Below are 27,761 nucleotides of genomic sequence, written 5' to 3' on the forward strand. Positions count from 1 at the left end.
GTTACTTCTGCTGCTAACAAACACTGCAAGACACACATTGCACGCATAAGATATAAGATACTGGGTACAGTAATTTCAATTTTTCTTTTGAGGAAAAAAAATAAGAATGCATACCCACATTTTAAATACTGTGGACAACTGTAGTAGATACTGCAAGCCTGAAAATGAAAGGTTTAGTACAATTAGCACAATTACCGTCCTCTGAATTACTTCCATAAATATATAAAAAGAGGAACCACTGTCTGCTTGTTCTTAACCAGAGGATATAAATGACAAGAGCAAAGGTAGCTTCCTCTTTTTAGAGGAGAGTGAAACCATATCTTTAAACATAATGTTGTCACCAGAGTTGAAAGTACAGCTTAATAATAACATTCAGTTTAAATGTGATAATATTTCTATGTCATACAGATCTGCTTGAACTATTCATAGCCTATTCTGTCAGTTCCTTATAAGGGGTATAGAAAGCTATACGAAACCTAATTTGGGTTCAGATGAGCAAGAATGATTGCACGGCAGCTCCTGTTAAGGAAGGGAACGAACACCAGCCTTGTGTTGATGAAACTACAATTGTTTCATAATATCAAATGAACAGATAACATTGCAAAAAGGGGCATTGGGGTGAGTGTTAATAAGAGTTCTTATTTATCTGAAGAAAAGCATGCCGCTTCCTGTCATGTGACATTGTGTGTATCTAAGGATTGTTTTTGTAAACTGCATGGGAAACACCGTTTTACAGATCTCTGCTTGTAAAATGACTGTTTGGTTTCTTGAAAATATTAAGTCCTTGTACTTTAGACATTGTTTATGTCTTTAGTGTTTATGTCTAACAATTCTTTGATGGCAGGCATCTCTGTTGTCCATAAGACGTACGCTAAGTTGCCAGCCCAAGCCCTCCACAGTATGTACTGTAACATGGCCCCAACATCTTCAGGGTGCATTCCCTGTGGGAGTGTCAATGGTCTGGAGCTTGCGCTCTAATTAAAGCTGATAAAAATGGCAGGGCTCTAGGCTGCTGGTGCATACCATAGAAGGATAGAAGAGAATCATGTGGACTCACAGGATGAGGGAGCCCAGTCCTTGGGGCTAACTGGATCATTGGGGCCCGTACTCACCTTATGGACTTCAAATGGACTTTGCTTACAAGCCATACAGGGAAGTTTTCAATTCAAGCAGGATTTTCAACGGAAAGCTGAGTGAGAATTTAGGAATGTAGTCTCCCCACCATGAGGAGGAGTTAGAGATAAACAGCAAGTCTGAGGCCATGTAGAAGCAAAAGAAACAAGAACCTTGAGCTCGATGTCCATCATTTACTCCCGGAGTTGGGTGGTTTGAGAGGCTGACTGCATGTCAGGTGGGGATAGTGTATAGGACACAGACCCTTGAAGATTTACTAGGATTTTGTTTATAGTTTGCTACATTTAGTTCCTTGTTTTCTCTGTTTCTGTGTCCAGAAAAGCACTATATAAGTGTAAGCAATTATTATTATTATCTATGATGTCCCGGGTGGAGGAAAGCCTAGCTGTTCTTAGAAGCTGCCAGCATGAGTGCCCTGGAGCAGTAAGAATGGCAACAATGTGAGTGGAGGGTACCCAGTGGCCCCTTGGTGAGTAGAGGGTCTCACCTGCACGTAGGGAGCCTTCTGTCCCCTTTAAGGGAGATAAACAGAAATGGCAATGCCGTCTTCAGGGAATCCAATCGCTGCCAGGATGGAGTGAGAGCAGATGCTGTTTCTTTCTGATCTGTAATATCCTGTTTTGCTCGTCTCTCACCATACAAAAATAGTGGCACACTGTGTGTCGATTTCACTCAGATTCATGTCCGGAGAACCAACTGAACCTATTAGTTAAATATTGTAATGCTTGTGTGTACACAGTAGCTAAATATACCAATGTTGCTGGTTCAAATATAGATTTCTTGCCTCTCAATAAATACTAATATAGTACTAAATTAATATCTGAAAAACTGTAGTATTTTGTGTTGTGCTAAGAAATAATAAAAAAATAAAATAAAATCTATTAATTCTGTCTGCTTTGTGACCTACAACAATCACATTTTTGTGTAACTTTGAGCCCTCAGTAATCAATATACTGTACTATACAGGGCCCTAATGCAGTAAATGTCTAATAATATTTTGTTTATTAATTTATCTTATTTATAGATTTTAATAGAAATATTAATCCTGACCCACACCTAGATAAAGGTAGCTACTCAATATTTCATAATTAAAGACGGAAGATTTTAAATTAAATTTATTAGTGGTGAATATTGCCTTTTATTGCATTCTTAGACACTGCAAAAGGCAAGATGCATCAATAGAATTCCATTTTCTTTTACAGTTACATTAAACCCTTCTCCAACGTGGGCTTCTCCAATGCAGATTTGATTATATGCAAAAAAAAATAATGGAAACAAATGTCTCTTGAACACAAAATAAAATGGACAAAATCCATCATACGCAGTCCACCAAAAGTAGTGTCCATATTAATGTATACTCTAAAATCTAGGAGTAATTAATGCAGCACTGTCAATACCATACATGCTGCCCTCTCCCAGTCTCAAATACCTGTTACTGTGAGAGGTTCAGTGAAGATGTGATTGGCTTGTTTTACAGTTTTTGTAGTTTTGTTTTTGTTAATTACAAAGCAGTATGGCAACATCCTGAAACTGAGAGTGAGGAAAATAAAATGTATAATGTTGATGTTGATAATGACATCAGCGAAAAAAGAAAAGACTGTGGATAAATGGTGTGGGGATACAAGTGTCCCAGCTTTCACCACTCATGTGTAAGCATTTAATAATATTTACCATTTGTAAATGTCATACTCATGTTTTTATTGTAAATTATTTGTGTACACAGTTCATGTATATAGGTATTAATGAATGACTTTACAGGGCCATGTTCACTTATACTACTTATTAAATAAAGTGTGATATTTCTCTAACATGCTACTTTGGAGGAATGTAACCCACGTGTTAGTCAAGTGTCTTCTGTACTAGCACTTAAATACTTATGTATTAGCATTTATAAAGGCATTTTTGTGGCTCAAAAGGCTACATTGAAAAGGATTGATTTTTAAGATGTTCAATGTTTCATTATTGAGACATTTGGAATATCTGGTAAAGTTTTTTTTATTTTATTTGACACTGGATTTCCTCTTTAATGACTAGAAGAATACAAGGTGGGTTTTTGCAAATACGAACTACAGTAGCACACTTCTCTAATACTGTAGCTTGATATCAACACCTCAAAAACTAATCAAAACCAGTTTCAAAATTGTTGATCATTGGAAAATGTATTTTTTTTAAAAAAGCTTGTCATATTTAAATTCTATAATTAACTTCTTTTGCCTTCTAGAATGCAGCAAATGTTTATGGACATAATTCTGTTTGTAGTAATCAATATCACACAAATTATATGTTCTATCCGAGTGTTGCAATATGGTAAAGTGAAAAAAATTGAAACAATTTCTTCCGTCCATTATAAAAAAAACAATCATTCCTGGTAAGAGGTAACGTAACCTGAATCCTGAACCCGCTGAAACTATGATCATTAAACTCAACCTGCATGTGGGTGAGTGCCTTTACTAGGAGTTTTAATGTAGACAGGTGCAGAGTGTTACATGCAGATATATATGTTGGTTCAATTTGCTAAGTTTCACTTCAGTCTGTATAGCGATTGCCAAGAAATATTCTGTTGAATTTTCAGGACAAAAAAGTAGCCAGGCAGCTATCTTGGTTTACACAGGATCAAGTATTTAATTTGCTTTTTCACTACAAAGATACGTACAGTACTAGGTATCTATTATTAACTCAGCAGTTAGGATATTGATGAAATGTGCAAACTTTCAACTCAGTGGGTGCAATTATTCCAAAAGAAGAAGATTTAGAATATGTGAGTGGGAGTAACACTTTGGGTGATGCAGAACCAAAATTTTATATTTCATGTCTTACCCGTCTCAGGAGACCTGACAAGTATAAAGCCTGGTCATCTCCTCAATCTTCAGCCAGGAAATTTAAGAAGAAATAATAACAATTCCCCAAAACCACACCGGTTGGAAACATAAAAACTGTTACACTCAATAGGAGTAATAATGTTTGGAAGTTTAAACATTTATAGGTTATATTATTATGCTATATAAATGTAAGGGGGAAGAATAATAGATATAGTGAAAGGCTGAAGTACTATAATGAATGCTAATAAAAAACATATCTTAACCACCTATTAAAGTTTCAAATATACTGTATCCTATGTACAGTACCCTTTCATTTCAGTACCCGGTTAATTTATTCTGCAGGGCCTCTTTTGATTAACAGGCAAGATACCAACATTACTCAACATTTATTTTATTCATGAAAAACAGTCAACTTAGATGGGTTCCTTCACAGTAGCATTCTTAAGACAGCCACTAAATTGGATGTGATAAATTACCACTGATAAATCGGGCTTTGAAATGCACTCATCAATGCTGATTCTAATCCCTGAAATATAAAAATAGCATTGCAGTTCCCCTTTAAATACCCCCCACCTTCATATGATTGAACATTTTATGCACATTGTACACTACTGTTCTTTTCAAAAATAAAAATTGTATGTATTGATGAAAGATGTGACAGCCACATTTCTAAATTTAATTTTTTTTTGCATATATTCAGGTTTGAAAATGTAACCAAATAATAGTCAAAAACTAAATAAGGATTTTCTTTATACAAAATTACAATTTGCTTGGTTCAATAAGTTTTCATTAAGGTACGCCCAGCAGACTCCTGTGAGAAGCAAAAGCTTTCACTGATAATCCTTCAATGACCTTTAAAACGTTTTGACCTGCTTTTTAAGGATAATGTTCAATTTGAACGTTTACAGGACATAAAAGTCTTTATTCCATCAATCCTCAGTTGAACATAGAAAAGCAAGAACATCCCTAGGCTCCCTAAAAGCTGTAAGATGAAACTTTCGTAACGTTTGTAGGCATGTTTTAATTGTTCCCAAGATATTAGCTAAGCAAAGCTGAGTATACAGCAAGGAAAAAGATACAGCACTGTTCCTACCCATTCCATCTGCATGTGATGTATTTTCAGTCTGGATGTATGCTTGTGCAGTCCATACTTAACACTGTCAATGTAATCTGTTACAGCTCCAAAGATGCACATAGTCTACAGACCATAATCACTCTTGCAGTTTTAGAGCAAGATTAACTCTAGTGCCAAAGGTCCACATTAAATTAGTTTTAATCTTAAGGGTGCATAATAAAAATCTTTACTGTACTTTTTACATTGAGATTTAGAACAAACTACACTTTAATGTCTGGGCTGTATCAGTATGAGCATGCAGTGTTTGAAAGTAAATCCTGGTTGTTAACATTTTCTTAGCTTGATGAAACCCAGTCTGTACAGGGTTAACTGGAATGTACCACAGTAGGTGTTTTTTAAATACATTTCAATGTGCAGTGTTTCATGTGCATTTTGACCCTTGCTTTTGCTTAACTGGAATGCAGATTGTTGTTGCGCCTTTCTGTAGAGTCCTAATGAAGGCCTTTTCCTAGAAAAGATTCTGTAATTAACATTTTCAGGGAGGTTTCTGCAGTATTTATTGTTGATGGAGGCAACAGTCATCAAAACATATTGCAGTCTTGTGCTATATAAAATGTTACTAATGTCAGAAGGACATCCAGCACTTCTAACTATTATTCAAATAAGTAGACTAAACTGCCAGCACCACCTCATGCTTGTCTTGCTGCTGTATTGATATCAACATTTATATGACAATAAATCATTTTCAAGGAGGCAGCATTGTACTGAGGATAGGTCTCTGGATTCATCATTTATGGGTTATGGGTTTAGGTCCCTGTTTGCAAACACAACTGTAGTACCTTTTAGATTGGTACTTTACCTTGATTGCTCTAGTCCAATCAAATATGTAATTGAGAACCAGCACTAGTGTCCCATCTAGAAGGGAGTCATGTGCTCTGTGATTGCTTCATGCCTAGAGTGGGCAGAGTTGAAATGGGCCATTTTGTGTGGCTCAAAAGAAGTTACCCGCCTTCATTTTTAAAGATGGACTATATCTCACATCAGCTGTAGGACTATAAAAGATGTTAAACTGAAATTCTACAATGTACTCGACAAGGCCTTACTCACAATACTGTATGCATATGTGGTCGTCACATTACAAAAAGATATTGCTGTTGTGGAAACCAGTTACATTCCCAGCATTAAAGGACTGAGACGACTATGAGATAACCTGAGGTCAAAGGCATTGACAAAGTTAATCTAATGGACTTTTTCAAAATCAACAGTGAAAATGAACCATTAAAACACATGAAACCTACAGGGAAGTACACATACTGTAAAATTGAGACGAGGAGGCTTCATTTTCGTACAAATGGTTGCAGAAGTGTGAAATACTGTCCAGCCATGTTCTTAAACCTGAAACCCTGGCTTCTTTCATGAAACAGCTGGATGAAATCAGAAATTAATTTTTCACTAGAAATCAACAAGCTAGACAGTCAGAATGGTCTCATTTGTAACTTGTCTTGTGTTGTTACTCTGTTACGCATGATATACATTTGATGAACTTCTCCATATAAATGTTTATAGAGTGCAAACCATAAAAAAATTTATTAAAACAGAAAATGTTTTCAGTAAGAAAGTTGTTTAAAATCACATTTTCTAATTTGTCTGATTATTGCATTATGTGCTTTGCCTTTTATTTAAAAAAGTATTTCCTGTAGGTGATATACAGTTTTTTCTCCAGATAACATATGGTGCTGTGCACTTATTGAGGTAGAACATCGATCCCCCATCTTGCCTGCTTCGGAAAAAGATCAAATCTGAGCAGATGCAACAAGGCAAAGCAATTGTGCTATGTGGCTGTGGATAAAGTGTACCTATGTCTGTGTGATTTGTATTGATACCCCAGTGAGGTTTTTTCCTGCCATCTACGAAACTGTGAATCTTTAAGAGTGACTGCTAAAGAGAAATTAGATTGGGTTACATGCAAAGTGGACCTTTGCAAACCTAATAACAAAAGCAAAGCTCTCTGTGCTGTTATTTAGAGACCTCTTTTCATTTCAAACTTTAAAAAAAACTACAACCCTCCTGTTTACAATTGACAAAAAAAGTAGTAATATTTTTCAATGAAGCCTCCTCCATTTCCCTGTTTTACAACATGGTTTTCCTTCTTGGGCAAATGAAATCACCTGTTTGTAACCCCCAATCTTACCTCAAAGTACTTTTTGGTCAGAACAGTGATCCTGGTACAAATTACTGTAAACTGTGCAAGTACAATTAAACTAATTTCATTCAGTATCAGTGACAAATGCTACCAGACTGCCCTATATGTGCGCATTGTATTCACTAAAGAGCATACTGCTGTGCTTTTTTGCTGATATTTTTCACTAACAAGTATCTATATTTTCAGTCCTTTCTTTGCAACATTCAAATACAATACAAAAGGTGTAATTGAAATGAATAATACTAGTTTTGCATTGCATTTATAGATACATACACCCACACAGATACTGATAAGTAGGAAGAGGGCTTTTTCAGAAAATGGATAGCAGGTACCGTGTCTTGATGGGTGGGGGAAACACAAGTGATATCAGTGTAACAGACCTTTAGTTCATATGGTACTAAAATAAAAATAATTTCACAGCCTACTGACAACCGGGTATTGAAGTTAGCAGGATGGTATCACAAGTATAGTCAAAAGTGAAATCGTCAAAATGGATTATTATGTCCATCCATAGGGACTATATTAAAAAGTAAAAAGAACTGCTCACCAATACGAAATTTCTAAAAGGTAAATAGAAAAAATGGAATACAGTACCTTTTTCATTGAAAAAAAAACAATTAAATATTGGCTTTACATTTCTCACACTGACATTTTTAAATATTTTTAAATCTATATAGGAAGGGATATTGATTCACATATCAATGCTTTTGATTAAATAATTATTTATATATATATACTATATTTTATACATATTATTCTGTCTGAAGTATGTTCAGATAAATTTCTATGAACAATGTGCATGCACAGAATTCATTTAATGTTATTGTCTTGGCACAGAGACAGACTGATTCAGTCTAGGATTGTATCTATATGGCAGGTTTAGAATAAATACATCAATACAATTTTGATGTATTGATGTAAGTAATTGGAAATGATTTTTGAAAATACCCACTTACATATATACAGATTTATTTCAACTAGGTAGCTGCATCAGCATGCGTAGGCGGCAAAGGAATATGTAAAGGTTTATTCCATGCTGAAAAGAAATGAAAAGAAACACAATGTTTCAGCTGTGGAGCCTTCTTCGGGTATGTCACCAGACACCCAAAGAAGGCTCCACACACCCGAAGAAGGCTCCACAGTCGAAATGTTGTGTTTATTTTCTTCTCTTTTCAACATGGAATAATCCTTTACTTGTTCCTATACATATTTATGTGTGTGTGTACTTTCTATTTTTGCAACCAACAACAGCATCAGACATTAAATCCCCAATAGATTTACATCCCCTTATCTGTTCCTTTTTTGATGATGTATCAGAGGTTTTTGATATGGATATGTATGCTGAACTTCTGTCTGCATTAAAAGGTTGTTTCTGTTTTTCAGCACTGTGAATGCGCCAGCTTTAGTCAGGTGACCTATTTGTGTTTCTACATGCAAATATACAGCAACTCTCATTTGACTAATTCGTAGGTTTTGGTCTGTGCTTCTCAAGATTAGTTTTCTGGTGTTGTTATGGCTCTTTAAGCTGAATACAGTGCTTTTAAAATTTAACTCAATACCTGAAATGGTAACTAATGTCATTGTTTCCTCTGCATGTTCCTCTTTACAGTTTACTGTTGACATATTTAAATTGTTTATTAGTGATACTTTGTACTATTAAAAACATCTACTTTTTAATATAATTCATACACGCATTTCCTTCATTGCAGCACAAATTGTAATATATTGTGTATTTGGAACATTTCATACACAGTATATTTATGAAAGGAATCTCTATATTTGACAAATAATGAATCACTGTAATTAACAAATACCCCCCAATAGCGTTTTTTTGAGGTAATCAATTTGTCCTCATTTGCAACAAAGTAAAAACACTGGATCAAATACAGCTGCTTTTTGTAAAGAGCTTCCAAGGAGAACATTTTCTTTCACATTTCAAGATTAGTTTCACAATTAACCTGTTACAGAGTTTTGGGCAAAACATAGTCAGAAAACCTAACAATACATTTTCTATTTTTCTTCAAAAATGCAAAATATTTTAGAGGCCAACATGACATAATATTAAAACATGGTTAACATATCCTTCTCTCTTCCAGCATCCTTTGCAACACTTATACTCGTGCACAAATGGTAGCTAGTACAGTGGCACACATTTTCTGTGGTGCAATTCAGTGTATGCATGTGGCAAAAAATACCATCTGAAAACCATCTTTAGATCAAGTATTGATCTGAGCTGAAGTGCTGGACACCTTTCAGTTTTACCCTTTGTGATTCATTGTGACAGCAACAATATTCACATATATCTGACATTTTAAAGAAATTAACATTGGAGGAGGCTTTATTTATAATGAGGATACCCATTTATATCTTTCTAACACCAGTGGAATACACCATTTTATTTTATTGTCTTTTATTGTCTAAAAATTAGCATTTTTAGACTTCAATGATTAATTGAATCTGTGCCAGGAAAAAAAAGAGTTTGTAGTTGTGTGGTAAAAAAGGTTTTTTAAATGATATACATTTTCCAATGTAGTTTTTGGAATCTGCTCCAATTACACTGTTAACTTGGTCTGATGCCGTTAACTTGATGCCATCTTTTTTAATTTGATAGAATAAAGGAAATAACAAAAGTGAAACTAACCACTCTCAATCTCTGATCTACAATATATTCTGCCTAAGAAAGATAATTCAACACTTTATCTAAATCAGTTAAACTGCTGCAATTATTGGTGAGTTGGTTGTAAATACATTTATTTCCAGAAACAGTCCAAAAAGTGTATTTACATTATGCTATTTTGTTCTTTTTTCCTTATTTGCTTTTTTGTGTTCATGCAACAGCTTCCTAGAGAAATGTTCAGATCACACAGAACAGTATTCATTTAGATATTATGAACCATCTAGCACTTAGGCCAAAATAAAAGTGACATTTACTTTTTAATTTCACCCCTCTTATGGTTAATTTTAATGGTACAATGGGATCCAATTTGCTTATAAGCCCAAAAGAGTTTTTAAAGTGGTTCATGCAAAATTAAATTTAAGTGACACATTTTATCTCTTAAAATAGTTATTCACAAATACATAATTTATATAAATTGTCACTCCTACAGTAACTAAGTATTCTGGGCTTCTATTGAAAGATAAGAATGGCCTGTAATCAGGAAAAACAAGCAATTTTCATGGACTAGGAATGACTTTTATGAGCCTATAAACAGTTTACAGAGCTTGTATAGTATAGAATATAGTTATATGGGTATTTGGATTATTACAGAAAACAGAAAAGAAAACATCTCTATCTGTCTCCATCATTTGGATCTGAGGTCTATAGAAGACAGACATCTGAGAGAACTGTGAAGAAAAAACAAGGTTTTTGTCTTTGACGTTTTTGATGTTGTTTTAAGTGTTGATATTGAAGCACGATCTGCAAAATCAATGCCCCACTGACTGGAGAAACTATGGAAGTGCCGTTGTTCAGTTGAGATGTTAAACTGAGGTCCTGACTACTTTTAAGCCCCAGTGTCCTGCAAAAATCCCACTCTGTTCTTGCACAATCTGGCCTACCTAAGGCTCCCACTAAATTCCATTGAGAGAAAAACATTTTGGAATCCTTCATAGTATATGACTTTAATCGTTTAATCTGATTCGCTTTTTTCCTCAATTCATTTTTAATCTGCCCAGACATGATTGTTTGCAACTGTACAGCAAATGGTGTATTGTTAATCCTTAAGTCACTGGCTCTATCCTGAACAGGTCAAAACTCCTGTCAGTTTATTCTGAAAGCATGAGTAAATGTGAAATTGTGCATACAGATAAGGCAAACTTAAAATACATTTTAACATAGGAGGTGCAGAATTAGAAAGTTTACAACAGCAACAAGATTAAGTTGTAGGAAATTCAGTGTTTCCAGGAACTACTCTTTAGAGAGAAGCAATAAAAATAATATAGAAAGCCTGGATAGCTAGCAAATATTGTTGAATACAAGTCAGAAGGCTTAATGTGAAGCTTCATCTTTTGAACCATGTCTGGAATATAACATACAGCTAAGGTTCCTCTCAATTATAAAAGAATAGGAGCCTTAGAAGAGCTAAGACTCATTCCAGGGCTTTAAGAGATAAGCTACGAGGACAGAATGCAATAACTTAATCTTGGGCTAAGCAGCTATAGAAATTGGTTGGATTTCTTTGAGGTCTTCAAAATGAAGAGACAGACATTGTGATCTTTCAAAAAAAGAGCTGTCACTGATAGAATCAAATAGTGTATAGGAAAGTTAACAATGATGTCTGTCCTCATCATAGCCTTTTCTCATATTCTCATTTAATGTTCAAGTAAAAGCCAGTATTACCTATAAACAAAATGCTGTGCAATATACAGTGCTTATAGAAAGTCTACACCCTTTCAAAGAAATAGTTTTATTACATAAGTGTCCATCCCCCTTGTAATAAGACTTTTGAATTAACTGCTTTCAAAATCTCACACCAAGTGAATTGACGTTAAAGTGTAGTGATTTCAGGATACATTCAGCAGTGTTCAGTAGGTTCCCTAGCAGGGTAGTGCATTTGGAAGCAAAGACTCGTCCATGAGCACCAAGGAGCTTTCAAAAGTACACTGGGACAAAGTTAGGTAAAGAACAGATCAGGGGTTTCAGTATCCTTGAACAGCACAGACGATTACTAAATGGAAGGTGTATGGCACCACAAGAATGAAGCTATTACTAGTGAAAGTCAACCTTGAAACTCATTTGAATTATGCAAAAAAGCATTCAGGAAATTCTGTAGCCATGTGGCAAAAAGTTTTGCGGTCTGATGAAGCTGAAATGGAACCTTTTGACATATAAATCATTAAGTTTGACGCATAACTAAAATAGCACATTACCCAAAGAATGCCATCACTACTGTGAAGCATGGTGGTAGCATCATCATGTAATCTGGATGTTTCTCATCAGCAGGAAGACGGGCCCTAGTTAGGATAGAAGGGAAAATGTATCGAGAAGAATAGAAAAGTCCTTGAGGAAAACCTGTAGATTTCTGCAAGAAATCTGAAACTAGGATGAAAGTTCACTTTTCAGCATTACAACAAGAACTTATAAATATAGATACATATAGCTAGATATAGTTGCCAGCAGCTATATCGCTCTACAACTCACAACTGGCAACCCACTGAACCTAAGCAGGTGTGAGCCTGGCCCATACCTCCTGGTAAAGGCACTATTAGGCACTGACACACACAATGTTAAAACAGTTCAAGGGCAAGTAGACTTTCTACAGGCACCGTACTGTAGCATACTGATCTGTCTTTATGGCACTGGTGATGAACCTAAAATGTACCAGTGTGCTATGTCAATAACAATAAAATAGACTACACTGTTATGATTTGGAGTGACCTTACACAAGCACCATTGCATAATTTCCATTAGAATTCCAGGCCATGTTACTACAGTAAATCTCATCATGAAAAGCAACAAAAATTGTACTCTGAGACCTTTGAAAGCAGTCATGTTGGTCATACCTTTCCTTCTCTTTACTTTGTCAAACTATGATTGAAATGAAAACCACAATCAGTACTTCTGTGAAACTCCTCAGAAAGGAAATCTGAATACTTTGCTCGTTAGACAGGAAAGGGAAATGCTGTAGCTATGCTACACATGTAAGCAAATATGAAAATGGCTTGCACACTTAGACTGCTCTTGAATACACCAGAGAAAAATAGATTGCACCAAACAAGTTAAGAAGCCAGCAAATGAAGTTAACGCTTTATTGTATGAGTAACGGTGAAAGTTTTTAAGTAGTTAGCAAACCACAGGACGTTTTATCAGAAGGTTCTAGAGATTAGCATGTGACTCACTTCTTGCTTTCTGCAGACCCCATGTTTGGTATGGCATCATCTGCTTGGTTTTCTATATATTGAGTGCTCTAACACAGAATTTTACAGTCCTTAACATATTTTCAACATGCCCTTTAGGGTTTCGTGAAAAGGCTGTTTTACTGTATGTGATGAATATTGAACTTAATAAAGTTGGGGAGGAAGGTTAGATCTTAATCTAGTGCCACTTCTGCTCTCTTACATATATATATATATCTTGCACCTGTGTACTTCCCTTTGTGCACCTCTTTCTTACCCAACCACCCATTTACACCGCCATAGGAGCTTTTCACCTAGAAAGAGAGTGGGTTCAGTCTGCCTTGTCTTTATGGTCAGACTGCCATTCTGTCAGCTAGGCGAGTTATGCCAAATAACCTATAATACATTCCTCCCTCTCTCGCATTCATTAGGATCTAACTGAATTACTGAACTATACATTACTAGCAAAGATTTCATCTCTTCTCCTCTTCATATGTGCAGATGTTAAAACATTCCCAAAGCTAGACCTAGAATGGCTGTACAATGTTGACTGAATAAGGCCACGTCCCTTCAACATAACTCGATTAAAAACTATAACTGAAATAAAAAAAGATAAGATGTTAAACATTTCTGTTTGGAATGATTCAGATTTAATTTTAAGAGTAAATTCTGTTTAAAAACAATTTCTTAATTGTGCATTTTAAGTAGTTTAAATTTATATTATTGACTGTGGTGCACATCTATTTAGCAAGTTACAGACAGGAATTGAAAGAGGTGTCATTCTGAGATGGAAAGCTGTGAATTCTACCTAGTGAATTACAGTAATTAAAATAATTAGCCTGCTGCCCATTCAAGCTTCCATGGTGGATAATTAAGTTGTGAACTCTTACGACAAAAGTCCAGTGTAAAAGTAGTCACTTCTGACTTACAGAAAACAGAAACGAAAAATGTGTTTCTATCATTTGCTCTCATGCTATAGAAAGATACAGTATGTGATAAAAATACAGGTCTGACAGAACTGTGAGAAAAAACAGGTGGCTGTTGCCGTCGTTATCATTGTTGATGTTTACTTCATATCAAATACCTACGTGATTTAAATAAAAACATGCTTTAAGTTTGATGAAGATATCATTTTAAAATGATCAAAGAATCTTTGCACTTGAAAATCAGAACTGCGGTCACCATTTAGTTTTGAGTTCTGAACCCTTGTCGTGATGTTAGTCAGAAATAGATTGCTGTTGGATTTGAACTATCCTGTAAAGAAACACAGAAACACAGAAAGCTATGAAAATAGCCTACGGAGCACGACATCAGTGCTGTGCTCTCGCTAATTGTTTTTTTACAGGGTAGCTGCTTCCAGCAAAAGAAGGATTCTGTTCCTCTTCTTTGGTCTCACATCTGCTTGCAGTGTCAGGGGATTGAGTAAGCTGTTTTCCATTTTGATTTTAAATACCAGCATTACAACTCATGCACATTAAAAACTGTACATGCATTTTAATTTTGATTTTTTTTTCATTCATTGCAGCATGAATGAAACTCCAAGGTTACACTCTAGGAGTACTGCAGATATTGTCCTTCGTTTGAAACTGCACTTTTTGACCAATCAGACTTGCTTACTTCCCTAAACAATGGAAGTGTACACCATTAAAAACTAATACACTGTTTGTGAGAAAACACTGTAGAAAACCCCTACTCCCATATTTTAAATCGGAAAGATGCGGGTCTCCTCTGTTCTAAAAACAAACAGAACAGCTAAAGTATGATCGCAGCTAAAGTATTTCGACAGACTCCCCTTTCACTGCAGAAATGGGCTGTCCAATACAAACTCCAGTCTGCTTTAATAGAGGCTGGTTTCCGGACAGCTGCATGTGTTCCTCATTTATAAGTATACACCCATAAAATTCCAGTCTGAACAATTCCGTTTGGGCCCAGTGATTTGTGAAGGACTCTGGCATTCATTTGCCTTGGCCATGAACAGAGGTCTCAAAGTGTTTCATCAGCAAGAAAAAATGAACTGGCAACCTTTCATTCAAAATCAAGGGATCGAGGGAAAATTAAGGGATGTATTTGTTAAAGGAAAAAAGAATAAAGAAAAAGTAAAGTAGAGAGCCTTAATAGGGTAACACTCCTGACTCATCCCGTCAAATGACATATGGATTGCTGAACCATTATCATGTTAGTCAGAAGTAGATTCACCTAAGCATACTCCAATTATTACATTTTTCCATTATGATCTGAAGTCTGAAATCTGTGTCTTACTATTTATAATGTGGAAGGTTAAGTCAACTACAAGAACACATCAACGTTGTGGTAGTATCTGCACAATCCGTTTCATGATAGCACTGTAAACAATCAAAGTTGTTAATCAGTTGATAAAGGAAATCATTATATTAAATTTGGCCAAGAAGATAAAATACTTTCTTAGGCGAACCTTTTGAATCACCTTTTCCACTTGCACTGTAAAATATACTTTACTTATTAAAAAAATAGTATCATTACTAAAATAGAAAGAAACAAATTGATAAGGCCTGTACCAGTGCTCAATGTTCATTCATTCACCAAAATTAGTTGCAAGAAATGTAGTCAATTTATTTTTTCATGGTTATATTAGTACAAAATTACAGTACAGGCACTTGCAGAAGTGCAGAGCAAGTACAATACAGTATATGCATTAAAAACTTGAAACTTATTTTCACTTTGGTGTTTCCTACTAATGTGTGTCCTACATTTATACAATGAATTCAAAAGGTAATTAAAATAAAATTGCCTGAGAACACACTTAATCCCAGCGTTATTCTGTCTCCAACAGAAGAACAACAAGACAGAATAAATTTACTTAAAATAGCAACTCCACTGCAATCCATAATATGTACTTTTCCACCCACACTGAATATCATTAATGATTATATGCTATAAGTATAAGAACTGGGAGGGTATGATAAAGTTTCTCAGGTCAACTTGATTGTCTTTCCAGTCAGCATTTCATTAAAAAAGCTCCCAGGTGCAACCTGACTGCATTTCAGTAAATTAAAACTTTCATCACTGTCTACATCTGCTAAACATTTTACATAAAGAGAAAACTAGAACCACTGTGCTCACGAGCCAGGGGTATCCCAGGGTAGCATGCTAAGAAAAGAAAAAATATTTATATAAGTAAAGACAGGGGAGATTTAGATACTAGAAATGCATTATGAAGTTAAGCATACAGTCTATCTGCAATATGTTTATTTCAAGGAAATGCAAAACAAAAATGCTGAAAAGTAATAAAACCGACATTAATGTGCATCAAAGTGCAGTACTTTAACTACATCTGCTGCTCTGCTACCAATTTACAGAAAAAGAGTAATTAGGCATTACAGCACAACAGGGGGTAGATAAGCTTTGGATTGTTTATATTCCAATTTAATTATTTAACTACAATTTTCGTTTTGTTTATGCCAAAGTACTGAGACAGTGTGATGTGCAATGGTAAATCATTTTATCACCACGTCATTTGTGATGATGTGATGATATAACAATTTATAGGATTGGAAATTTGGTGGTCTCTGGCTCCTGCATTCATCTGGAGCATCATTTTGTTTTTCTTAAAACATGAAGTGACAAACAAATATGGGGGAATTAACCTTTACTTATCCCTTTGCCATCAAATTAAACTGACTAGCTCCAAATTCAAATGTCTGGAGAAAAAAAATAGTATCATACTGTACTATGCGAGCAGACCAATGCAGTGATCACTTTCTATGTCTATAATAGATATCAAAGGCAGAGACCCTATGCCAGTACTTATCTTGAGGTTTACTGGTTCTCTTCCAGTATTCATAACCTTAAGGGCTAAGAAAAAGGGTTAAAATTCCTCTAAATTGGTCCACTTAATACTAAAATGGTGAACTACTACAATCTTCCTCATCTCTAAATTCTTTGGTAATAAAAACAAATCTATGGACAATAATCTGATCTACTAATCCCCCTGATATTTCTTTGCATATTAGTATGTGCTTCTGATCAGTTATTTTCTTATTGCAGCTCCAGAAATATTGCTCTGGTGTAATTAATTGCTCAGTAAGACATACACACCATGCATTTAAAAACCTATATGTATTTAGTTTATTTTTAACATTATTGTGCTCAGGGAATTATACTGTAGTTGTGCGAGACTGAATTATTGGACTAATGTATGCTTGGAGTTTCCAGATAAAACATAAAATGCTCTTACAGCGTGAATGCATTTACAAATTCAGAGAAAAGAACCCACGAATGCGCTGTTAATGAGCAAGGTAGAAAATCAAAAGGTTCCTAGCAGAATGTAAATCTCAAAAGATGTATCTGAGGCTGTTCCAATCACACTTCATTTTTGCTAACCAATGTTCCAGCGATAACAAGAAAAATGTGTGAATCAGAAGAGAGAAGCTAGCAGATGTGTTCAAATAAACTCATAGAGAGGTTGTGAAAAATTCCTGCCCAGGCTGGTCTTCCATTCTCCTGTCCACTTTAATTCTGGTCCACCCTTGCTTTGTAATAATACATGTAAAAAAAAATGAAATCCTTCACAGAAATGGAAGAGTTTATTGAACTACTTTTACAATTTTAGAAATACAATGCTCAGAGTCATACACGTTATTGCAGAACCAGATGCTTTTAAAACATATAGGCCTATGTAATAAATGTTATAAATGTTTAATTTGGTTGAAAAGGCTTCAGAGCTGTGTAAGATTTAAAACGTTTGGTCACATTGTGAAGATCATTTAATGCAGAGCTGTCAAATCCTGGTCCTGGAAGGTCTGTGTTCTTTCTTTCCAACTTGGCTCTTAATGACTTATGTCAGCTCGTTAATGGCTTAATTGAACCAATTAAGTAACCTTTCCCAGGTATTTAACAGCTGAAAGGACCTAGGAAACCTGAAGACACACCAGCCCTGCAGGACCACAATAGGATAACCCTATTTTTAAGGATCTTCATGATTTAAAAAAATCTACAAATCAAGAAATTTAAAAATGCTGCACCATACCAAACATTTAGCCATAGCTTTATTAATATAACCTATATTAGATTTTCACTAACAAATTAATCTGTATAAAAGTCTTGACAAATCAAATATCAAGAAATGGTATATTCAATGGTAAAGTGAAACTACAGAAATGTTTATTTTACAACAGTTTACAAATTACGGAGGAAAAAAATGGCCGATAGCTAAAAATGTTACGTTCTTAAAACGATATAGATGTTTCATAAGCTGGCAGTGAACTTTTTAAACATTTTCTCATAAAATACTTCTCACGTCAGCAATAGAACTTTCAAAATACAGTAAAAGTCATCACAAATGCAAGCCTGTAATATTTAAACAACAAGCTGTCACGTACAGTAATGCTTTTTTCTCTGTGTACAGCAACATTAATTGTTGTATAATGATATTGTGCATCAGTTATAACTGACATTAATCCTAAGGAATTATTACAAAATGACTACTTCCTGTGGAGGAGAAAGTTCTTCTACTCAGTATGATTAAGAGAACAAGGACTAAGAGTTAAGTGTCCTTAGTTCTTCGTTTGCAAATCACTTGATACAACACAGCAATGTCGTAATTCTACGGCTGAAAATACATTTAGAAAATACGAAACTGATGGCAGCTACTGGCTTTTACAATTATTTTTACATTCTTAGGTGATACGTTTCGAGACATATCAATGGGAGAGCGTAGACTTAGACAGGAAAAACCTTGAGTAAAAGTGTTTCTAAACCAACACTCAGACCCCGACTGTTGAAATAATGTATACCTTACACGTAATTGTCCAAATTACAGCTGCGCGGCAATCAACCGCCGCCAGATAATTAGAAAATATACATTTAAAGACAGCCTTTAACCGTTGCCATTGATTTTACTTTTTTCATTGTATTCAGATCAGAAGGCAACCAACCACACTAACTGATCGCATCCGAAGTAAGGTGCCGAATTAACATATACTGTACAGTACCTGTACTTCAAGCTACTTGACACAACAGAAAACGCCTCAATATTGGGGAACACAGTACAAAACTACAGGAAAAACTATACTTCCTCTCTTGCATGTCAACACAATTTGAGATAACGTAATAAAATGAGGTCTTGTTATGCAACTCAAAGTAACTACATAAACAAAACAGTAAATGTTCACCGTCACTCGTACATTGTAACAGCTATTTTCACTGTTAAGAAGCAAGACCTTAAATGATTATAAGTAAAAAAGAAGTGCGGGGTGGAGGCTATAAGTGTAAAAAATATATCAATATAAAATAGTACAGAGCGCAAAAGTAAAGAAACTTTATCGACATGTTTTGGTATCATTTAAAGTCCGAAGTTGGTCTTACTTCAGGATCTTGAGCAGGACAAAGTCAGTCTCTGCAGAAAACGTACTCTGTGTAGCTCGTCCAGATTTTGTCCTCGTTGGGGTCGTTACTTGCGTAGGCACAGGTGCCGGTGGAGCTGCAAGCCACCATGTGGAAGCCCGACTCCGTCAGCTTATCGAACGCCTGCTCCAGGAAATTAAATTTCAGGTAGTATCGGGAGGTGTACCTCTCTGGGGGTCGGTCAGGGTCCCTGCTCTCGTTCAGGGTGTCTCCAAACACCTCCTTGGCCAGAGACGTCTTGCCACACACTGTGATCCTGGCTACCCTCCTGAACTTAGCATCGGTTTGAGTATCTCTGCCAATGGTGTAGGAGCCCCGGTATCCGACAGTAATGTAGCCCGACTTTCTCGACTCCAGGGATGGGGAGCGAGGGTTTACGCTGCTCACCGAGGACACAGCCCGGGAGGCTTCCAGGCTGGACCCCCCGACCCCCGCGAACAGCGCTGCTTCCTCGATGTCGCTCTGGCAGATCTCCTCGCTGATCGAATTCTCTTTGCTCACTTTGGGGCTCAGGCGCTTGGACAAGTCGTGCAGCTGGAAAAACTCGGCTTCCCTCTGCAGCCGGCATTTCTCCGGAAAGTAATCGGGCAGAACCAGGTTCAGATCCCTAAGGTAGTCCAAAATGTAACGGAACAGAAAGCCGTCTCTGTCCAGAAAGTAGCGCCCTTTGCTGTCTCTAGCCAGCTCCTTGGGGGTTCTCTGGCTAAACATGTTCCAGAGAAGAGAGTCCGGGACGGCGATCAAAGTTGTATGTCGGGTCACGTATACCTGCCCCCCAACATTAAGCTCAATGATTTCAGGAAAAAGAGAGCCTGAGTTTCCACCATTGGATATTCCACGTGTGGTATCTGCCAAAGCCATTGCTGTGATACTGCAAAGACTGAATTCCAGCGAACTACACGAGCAAGGAAACTCTTGACTGGGGTAGGCAGATTTTGTGGTTTGTTTATGTAGGCTCTGAACAGAGAGGCGTAGGAGGGGAAAGCAGGCAGCTGATTCGGCTGATACAAGTTAACTCCTTGCTTACACCACACTAATATTATCAATGGCTTTTCGGGTTTCGCACAGCATCTATGTATACATTGTTTGTTTTCTTCAGCATAGTGGACTGAGAGTTTCATTGGCAGATACTGTAGATCTGTGCATGCAGTGGATTTCGTTTATGTGTTATTGGGTACTTCGAAAAGGGCATACACGATAACATGTATACCTCTTGTTTTTTTCTTATGTAAAAAGCATTTCGGAAAATGAAATAACACCCCAGGCTGCCTTTAAATCAAAACAAAACGAACCATCTTCTCCTACACGCATTGTCTGTTTTTACGTAGGGACAAAACCAAGTACAGTACCCTGAAATGTCACTCTATTAATTTTCAAAGAAGTCCATCTAGTGGGGTAATGTGGAATCGCCTTTTACGTCTTTGAAACACTTTGGAGATACTGTATATACTGTAAGCAAAATAAAATGTATACAGTATTTAAAAATAATCTGACATATTAAAACTGAACGACATTAAAAATACGGATTTTCTTGTTTAAATGAATTCTGGTTATTTTGCCCTGATCAGGGTTTCACGTTAAGTACATATACAGTATTTGTTCAAACCATAACGTGACAATGTTCCCTCAATGATTATACAGTAGATCTCGTTTTTCGATAACAGATTCGAGACTGAAAATGTTTTTTTCACATGACGTTAATGGATAATCAGAATTTATTCTGTGACGTTTTGTATTTAGAACATGAGGTGCTGTTACTCTGTAAAGCCTTTGTTCAGAATATTTGAATCCAGCAACCTCTGCTATTATTTTACTACTCTTACTTCAGCTACAGTTGCTATAATGGCTACTACTGCTATTGCTACTACTGCTGTTTTGTTTCTACACAATGGTGCAACTGTAGTCACAACATTCATTACGAACAAAACAATGTAACTGCAATAAGTGTATTCTACTGAAGAATATACTATGACTTGCTAAAGTATTCAGACCTTTGCACTGTTTTCCCATTTTCTTGCTTTAAAGTTTGGCAGTTTAAAACAATAAATAAATAGCAATAGCTATAAATCTTGGAAATAGCAATAAAGCTTTGTTATACACGAAACCTACCCCAGACTTTAAAAGCAAAATACAAAAAAAATAAATATTATTATCATAATAATAATAATAATTGCTTACATTTATATAGCGCTTTTCTGGACACTCCACTCAAAGCGCTTTACAGGTAATGGGGACTCCCCTCCACCACCACCAATGTGCAGCATCCACCTGGATGATGCGACGGCAGCCATAGTGCACCAGAATGCTCACCACACATCAGCTATCAGTGGGGAGGAGAGCAGAGTAATGAAGCCAATTCATAGAGGGGGATTATTAGGAGGCCATGATTGGTAAGGGCCAATGGGAAATTTGGCCAGGACCCCAGGGTTATACTCCTACTCTTTTCGAGAAACGCCCTAGGATTCTTAATGACCACAGAGTCAGGACCTGGGTTTTACGTCTCATCCGAAGGACGGCACCTGTTTACAGTATAGTGTCCCTGTAACTATACCAGGGCATTGGGACCCACACAGATCACAGGGTGAGCGCCCCCTGCTGGCCCCACTAACACCTATACAGTAGAACACATACAGTATAACACATAATATGAAGCAAAGTGGAAACTTGTGATTGAATCAAGCTCTTTTCCATGGCAAACCTAAATATGTGAAATAATAGTGGTTTACATGATTTCAGAATAAATACATAGACATATCTCAGACCTACATGTATCTCTGTAAAGTCCCTCAGACAAGTAGTGAATTTCAAGCAAATATTCAACTATGAAGACAAAGGAGCTTTCAAAACAAATCAGAAGAAAGCACAAATCAGGGAAAGGGTATAAAAACATTTCAAAGATCCTTAATATGTCTTTGAGCATGGTGAGGTTGATAGTTAAGAAGTAGAAGGTTTTCAGACACTGCCTAGATCTGGTTATTCCTTTACGCGGAGCAGCTGGGCAAGGAGGTAACTGGTTAAAAATGCCACTGTGAAGCCTAGGGCAACTTTAAAAGAGTTCCAGCGCTCATTGGCTGAAATGGGAGAAAATGTCCTTGAGTCAACAATATTCCTATCACTCCACAAAAGGAGCTTGTGAAAAACATCTCAAATCACGCATAGAGTTTGCAAGACACAATTGGAACACCATCACGGTCTTCAAGCATGGCAGTGACAGCATCATATTACAATTCTTTGCAGCAAGGACCTGGAAGATTGTCAAGACTGACGGGAGCACAGTTGGAGTGATATACTGGCCAAGTGTAGAGAAAAAAAATAGCCTTTCAGCACTGCAGTGATACAAAACTACACTGGGGTGGCCTACAAATACAAAAGTGAATGTGTTTGAGTTTCCCAGTCAAAGTCCTGACTTGAACCCTATTGAGAATCTATGGAAAGACTTGAAAGCTGCTGTCATAAGTGATTCCTGAGCATCTTGAGAAAGCTAGAGCTAATCTGCCAAGAAGAAAGGACAAAAAGTGCACCCAGCCGGTGAGCAAAGTTAGTCGACGCTTCCCCAAAAAAGACTTCTGTCACGGACGTCCAAAGGGACTAGCCGTGGGGAGCAGGAGAGCGGAAAAAGACCCATATGCGTAGCGGCGAGACGGGAAAAAGGCCCGGGCTCATTAGTGCAAAGAGTTCAGGAATGCCGTATAGAAACCTGTGCCCTCAGGGAGCGGACGTGGGGCGCCCTGGTGCTAGGCGGGTCTCAGGACATCCGAACATCAATGCTGAGCCAGGACAGAGTGCAAAACCCGGAAATATATAGCCCAAGGGAAAGAGAGGGACCGGAAGGACAGCAGACTGGAAACTAGGGACAGGACAGAGAAGGAGCGCCCTCTGGCTGCAGAGGGCGTGACACTTCTGGCTGAAAAAAGGTGCTTCTACCAAATATTGAGTTCACAGATCTGAACACTTATGTAATCTGCATATTTAATTCTCTTCAGTTTCTTCTGATATTTGCCGGAACCTGTCTAAAAATTGTCAGATTGTGCTTTCAGTTTTTCAGTGTGTTTATCATTTTGTGATTTCATAAAACCTTCATAGAAGGCGTCCAAATAGCTGTGTACAGCACTGTATAATCAGACAACATGAGACACTAGCGTTCGCCGCAGGTGGAGTCAGTAAACAATCCGGACCACATGATGACAGAGCCCATGTTCCCAAAGCAATATTTTATGGTAGGAATCCTGAAAGATGCTGATAGAGGCAACCCAGAAGTCAGAAAGGTCAACAGAGATACTAGGACACAAGTGGAAAATAAGAAGAAGTACATTCTGGACTGAAATGTTCTTATAGGAAGGGCTGTGGAGTTCACCTCAGCCTTCTTGATACTACGAAGTCATGGGGTTGCTTTATTGTTTTTTTATGGCAGCTTTGGTATAAATACAAGAACAATATTATACAGTAGGTATGAAAATATATTTCCATTTGTCTATGTTAGGATTACAGTCCCAGTCAGTTAGCAGTGCAGTCAGTTAAAGAAAATCATAGCAAGCAAATTAGCACGGAGTAAAGAACTAATTTATGCTTATAAATGTGAAGATTTGTACTGTGTTGTGTGATACTGTAGTATGAATCCTACTACCATTGTGACTGGAGACTCCGTTTCCAGATCACCTGGCACTCGTGAGGTATCCACATGTAGTATACACATACACATACGCAAACATTTCACTATCCAAACAAAAACGATACATCTGATTTCAAACGTAAACAAACTTTATCTAGTCTGGAAATTCCGGGGATAGCTTTGCTTGCTCTGTGGGTGCACACACACAGTAAAGTAAGGTTGTTCACGTCTGGTCAAAATTAAACATTAACTCAAACCAAACAACCGTTTTTCTTTGTTTTAAATAAGTTAAATGAACTTAATTGGTGTTTAAAACTCACGTGTTTCAAATAAATACCTTGTTTTGATTTCTCCCCGGCAAAATGGTTTCTCCCGCATCCTGTAGGACCCAAACCTTGGCATGGCAACAGGGACCAGCTTTTCGGCAGTTATTGGGAATTTATGAAGTATAAAATTAGGGAGTTAGCTATTAAAAGGAGCAAAATCCTAGTTTTGTCAAAAAGAAATAAAGAAGATACTCTTATTAAAGATATAATCGAATTAACTCAGATAACTGATTACAGTCAGGAAGAAAAAGAAAAATTGAATCTTTTGCAATTGCAATTAGATCAGATTTATGAAGAAAAAGCTAAAGGTGCATTTAAACGATCAAGAAGAATGTGGATGGAAGAAGGGGAAAAAATACTAAATATTTTTATAATTCAGAAAAAAGAAGTTTAGAATATAATTTGATTGACAATTTAAAAATTAATGTCAGTATTACAGATAATCTCAAAGATATAGCTTTATATGTTACGGATTTTTACAAACCTTTATACTCAGCAAGACAGAACAGGTTGGATATGGATATATTTTTGCATTCCATAAGGAGAGACGCTAGATTTATAGATGAGGAATTCTGTATACAATGTGATCAACAAATTACTAAGAACGAAATAAAGATAAATATTGATAAGTTAAAAGACAATCAATCCCCTGGGAATGACGGTTTATGTAGTGAATTTTATAAAATTTTTCAAGATTTGTTAATTTATTTTTTATTTGGTGTTTTTGAAGAAGCTATACAAAAAAAAGAAATGACACTTTCTCTGAAACAGGGATTGATTTCGCTTATTCCCAAACCTGACAAGAATAAGCTAATATTAGAAAATTGGAGACCTATAACTTTGTTGAATAATGATGCAAAATTATTAGCTTTGATATTTGCGAATAGATTAAAGAAAGGGTTGGATCAAATTATTGATGAGACACAATCTGGTTTTATGAAAGGCAGGCATATTTGCAATAATATCCGTTTAATTCTGGATCTGATAGATTACAGTGATCTTATAGAAGATGATAGTTATATTTTATTTGTGGACTTTTATAAAGCTTTTGATACAGTAGAGCATACATTTATTTTTAAGTGTTTAGAAGTTTTTGGTTTTGGTGAATATTTTCAGAATGTTGTTAAGACTCTTTATAATGGCTGTAATAGCTCAGTCAGATTACATAATGGTACATCTCCGAGATTTGAAATTGGCAGAGGTATTAGGCAGGGTTGTCCAATATCTCCTTTTCTCTTTTTATTAGTAACTCAGACTTTGACTCTTCATATTAATAATAGCATTATGGAAGGCATTAGTATCTTGGGAAGGGAAATTAAGATTTGTCAACTAGCAGACAATACAACTATTTTTCTTAAGAATAGTAAAGAGGTCTCTAAAGCAATTGAGGATTTAAATGTGTTCTCATCAGTCTCAGGATTGTCTCTGAATATTGACAAGTGTGAACTGTTTTCTCTGAAGGATTCTAATTTAGATGCAATAGTGAATATACCTGTGAAGAAAGTGGTTCGTTATTTGGGTTTTATAGTCTGTAAAGACCAAGATGAAAGATTTAAATTGAATTTTATGCCTATTTTAGATAAAACTAAAAAAAGATTTCAGTCTTGGTTAATGAGGGACCTATCGTTGGCAGGTGGGGTTCTACTGTCGAAAGCAGAGGGTATATCTCGCTTTGTGTACGCCTCGCTTTCACTGAATGTTCCTTCGCATTTTATTGATGAGTTTGACAAACTATTATACAACTTTATTTGGAAGAATAAACCTCATTATATTAGGAAACACCTTCTGAGTAAACCAAAAAACCAAGGTGGCTTGAATGTTATAGACTTTTATATGTCAAATATAACTTTTAAAATAAATTGTATTAGGAAATTTATTAATAATAAAAATAGTATTTGGAATTTTATTCCAAACATAATTTTTCAGAATGTTGGGAATCTTGACTTTTTGTTAAAATGTAACTTTGATATAAAGAAAATCCCAGTTAAGTTATCTAATTTTCATAAGCAAGTACTATTATACTGGACTTTATTATACAAACACAACTTCTCACCACACACATATTATATTTGGAATAATAAAGACATTAAGTTTAAAAATAAAAGTTTATTTTTACATAGTTGGTTTAACAACAAAATGTGTTTAGTGGCTCAACTGTTGAATGAAGATGGTAGATTGCTTACTTATCCTGAATTCCTGAAGAGATTTCAGTTCCCTGTTACTCCTAAGGAATATGCAATAGTTTGTGATGCCATTCCGGAAGGTGTAGTGGGCTTATTAAAAGTAAATCAAAGTGTTAATAGGACTGACCTCCTTTTGGGTCCTACAACTGATTTATTCTTGGATGGCGTGGAAATAAAGGATAAGAAATGTAATAATACTCATATTAGAAATCTTTGTAAACCCCATCTTATCCCTTCTTGTTTGTCTTTTTGGAATACAATGTTTGAAAATATAAACTGGAAGTTAGTTTGGACAACTCCTGATAGATTTTGTATTACAAATAAAGTTAAAGAGATATCGTTTAAAATTATTCATAAGTTTTATCCAGTGAAATTAGTACTCTTTAAATTTAAGCATGAGCATTTATTTGTTAGGTGTAGGTTTGTGAAGTTGTTTTGGATGGATTTACAGAGTTTTGTTTGCAGGCAGTTAAAGGTGTTTTTTAAATTGAAGGATTTTGATATTTTATTGTACTGTTTAATAGAAATTTTGGAAAAAGAGCATTCATTTATAGTCAATTTATTAGTCATTCTTGGTAAATTTCACATCCATAAATCTAAATGGCCTAATAATCCTCCCCTTTTTAGTTCTTTTGAGGTGGAGCTGAAACACTATTTAAATTCTATTAAAAATTTGAAAAATAATAAAGCAAGGAAAACATATGACATATGTAAGAAATACAATTTAATCACATAATTTACTTAATACCTCTGGCGGTTAATTGTTTGTTTTTCTGATTCTGTTTGTTTTCATGTACCTATATTGATCCTCTGGTTGTATTTGTATTTGTAAATTCTTCATACATTTAATAAAATTTAAAAAAAAAAAAAACAGGGACCAGCTTAGTAGTGCCTGTTCCAGGGTTGTGCATGCGTGGATCGATTTATAAGAAGATACCATTAAGAGGGGGTAGTATTTTCTTTAAAATATTTATTTACATAACAGGACTAATGACATTTTATTTTTGTTAATAATATGTTAATTGTTTAATTGTGTACTCAGTGGAGAAAGGTGTATATCAGAATTCTGATTATTATTTTGTAGAATTCCTTTTTGCTTTGTAGTGGAATGTTCTAGGGGGAGGAGTTTGACCTACAAATGGAGCTCCTCATGATAAGTGAAGAGAGATAGGAGGAGGTTGGTAGCAGTGTATAGT

The 27,761-nt window shown here is 35.9% G+C and overlaps 2 protein-coding genes across 2 annotated transcripts in view; one reads left to right on the forward strand and one right to left on the reverse strand.

The window, feature by feature from the left end:
• Nucleotides 1–603: 603 nt before the first annotated feature.
• acod1 (aconitate decarboxylase 1) overlaps nt 604–27,761 on the forward strand; it is a 36,236-nt gene continuing 9,078 nt past the window's right edge. The window contains exon 1 of the mRNA XM_088601785.1: nt 604–618. The gene's annotated coding sequence lies outside the window, so the exon portion shown is untranslated. The remainder of the gene's footprint in view (nt 619–27,761) is intronic.
• Nucleotides 17,610–20,386, reverse strand: kctd12.1 (potassium channel tetramerisation domain containing 12.1). The gene has a single exon (XM_088601823.1). It carries the CDS (start codon nt 20,306–20,308, stop codon nt 19,433–19,435), a length of 876 nt encoding a protein of 291 aa, XP_088457949.1. The 5' UTR covers nt 20,309–20,386; the 3' UTR covers nt 17,610–19,432.

Source organism: Lepisosteus platostomus, chromosome 2 (genome assembly GCF_059453375.1).
Source record: "Lepisosteus platostomus isolate fLepPlt1 chromosome 2, fLepPlt1.hap1, whole genome shotgun sequence".
In the NCBI taxonomy this organism is placed as follows: Eukaryota; Metazoa; Chordata; class Actinopteri; order Semionotiformes; family Lepisosteidae; genus Lepisosteus; species Lepisosteus platostomus.

Bases quoted from the DNA above. Each gene is read 5' to 3' on its own strand.
- kctd12.1 (XM_088601823.1), bottom strand. From the start codon at position 20,308: ATGGCTTTGGCAGATACCACACGTGGAATATCCAATGGTGGAAACTCA.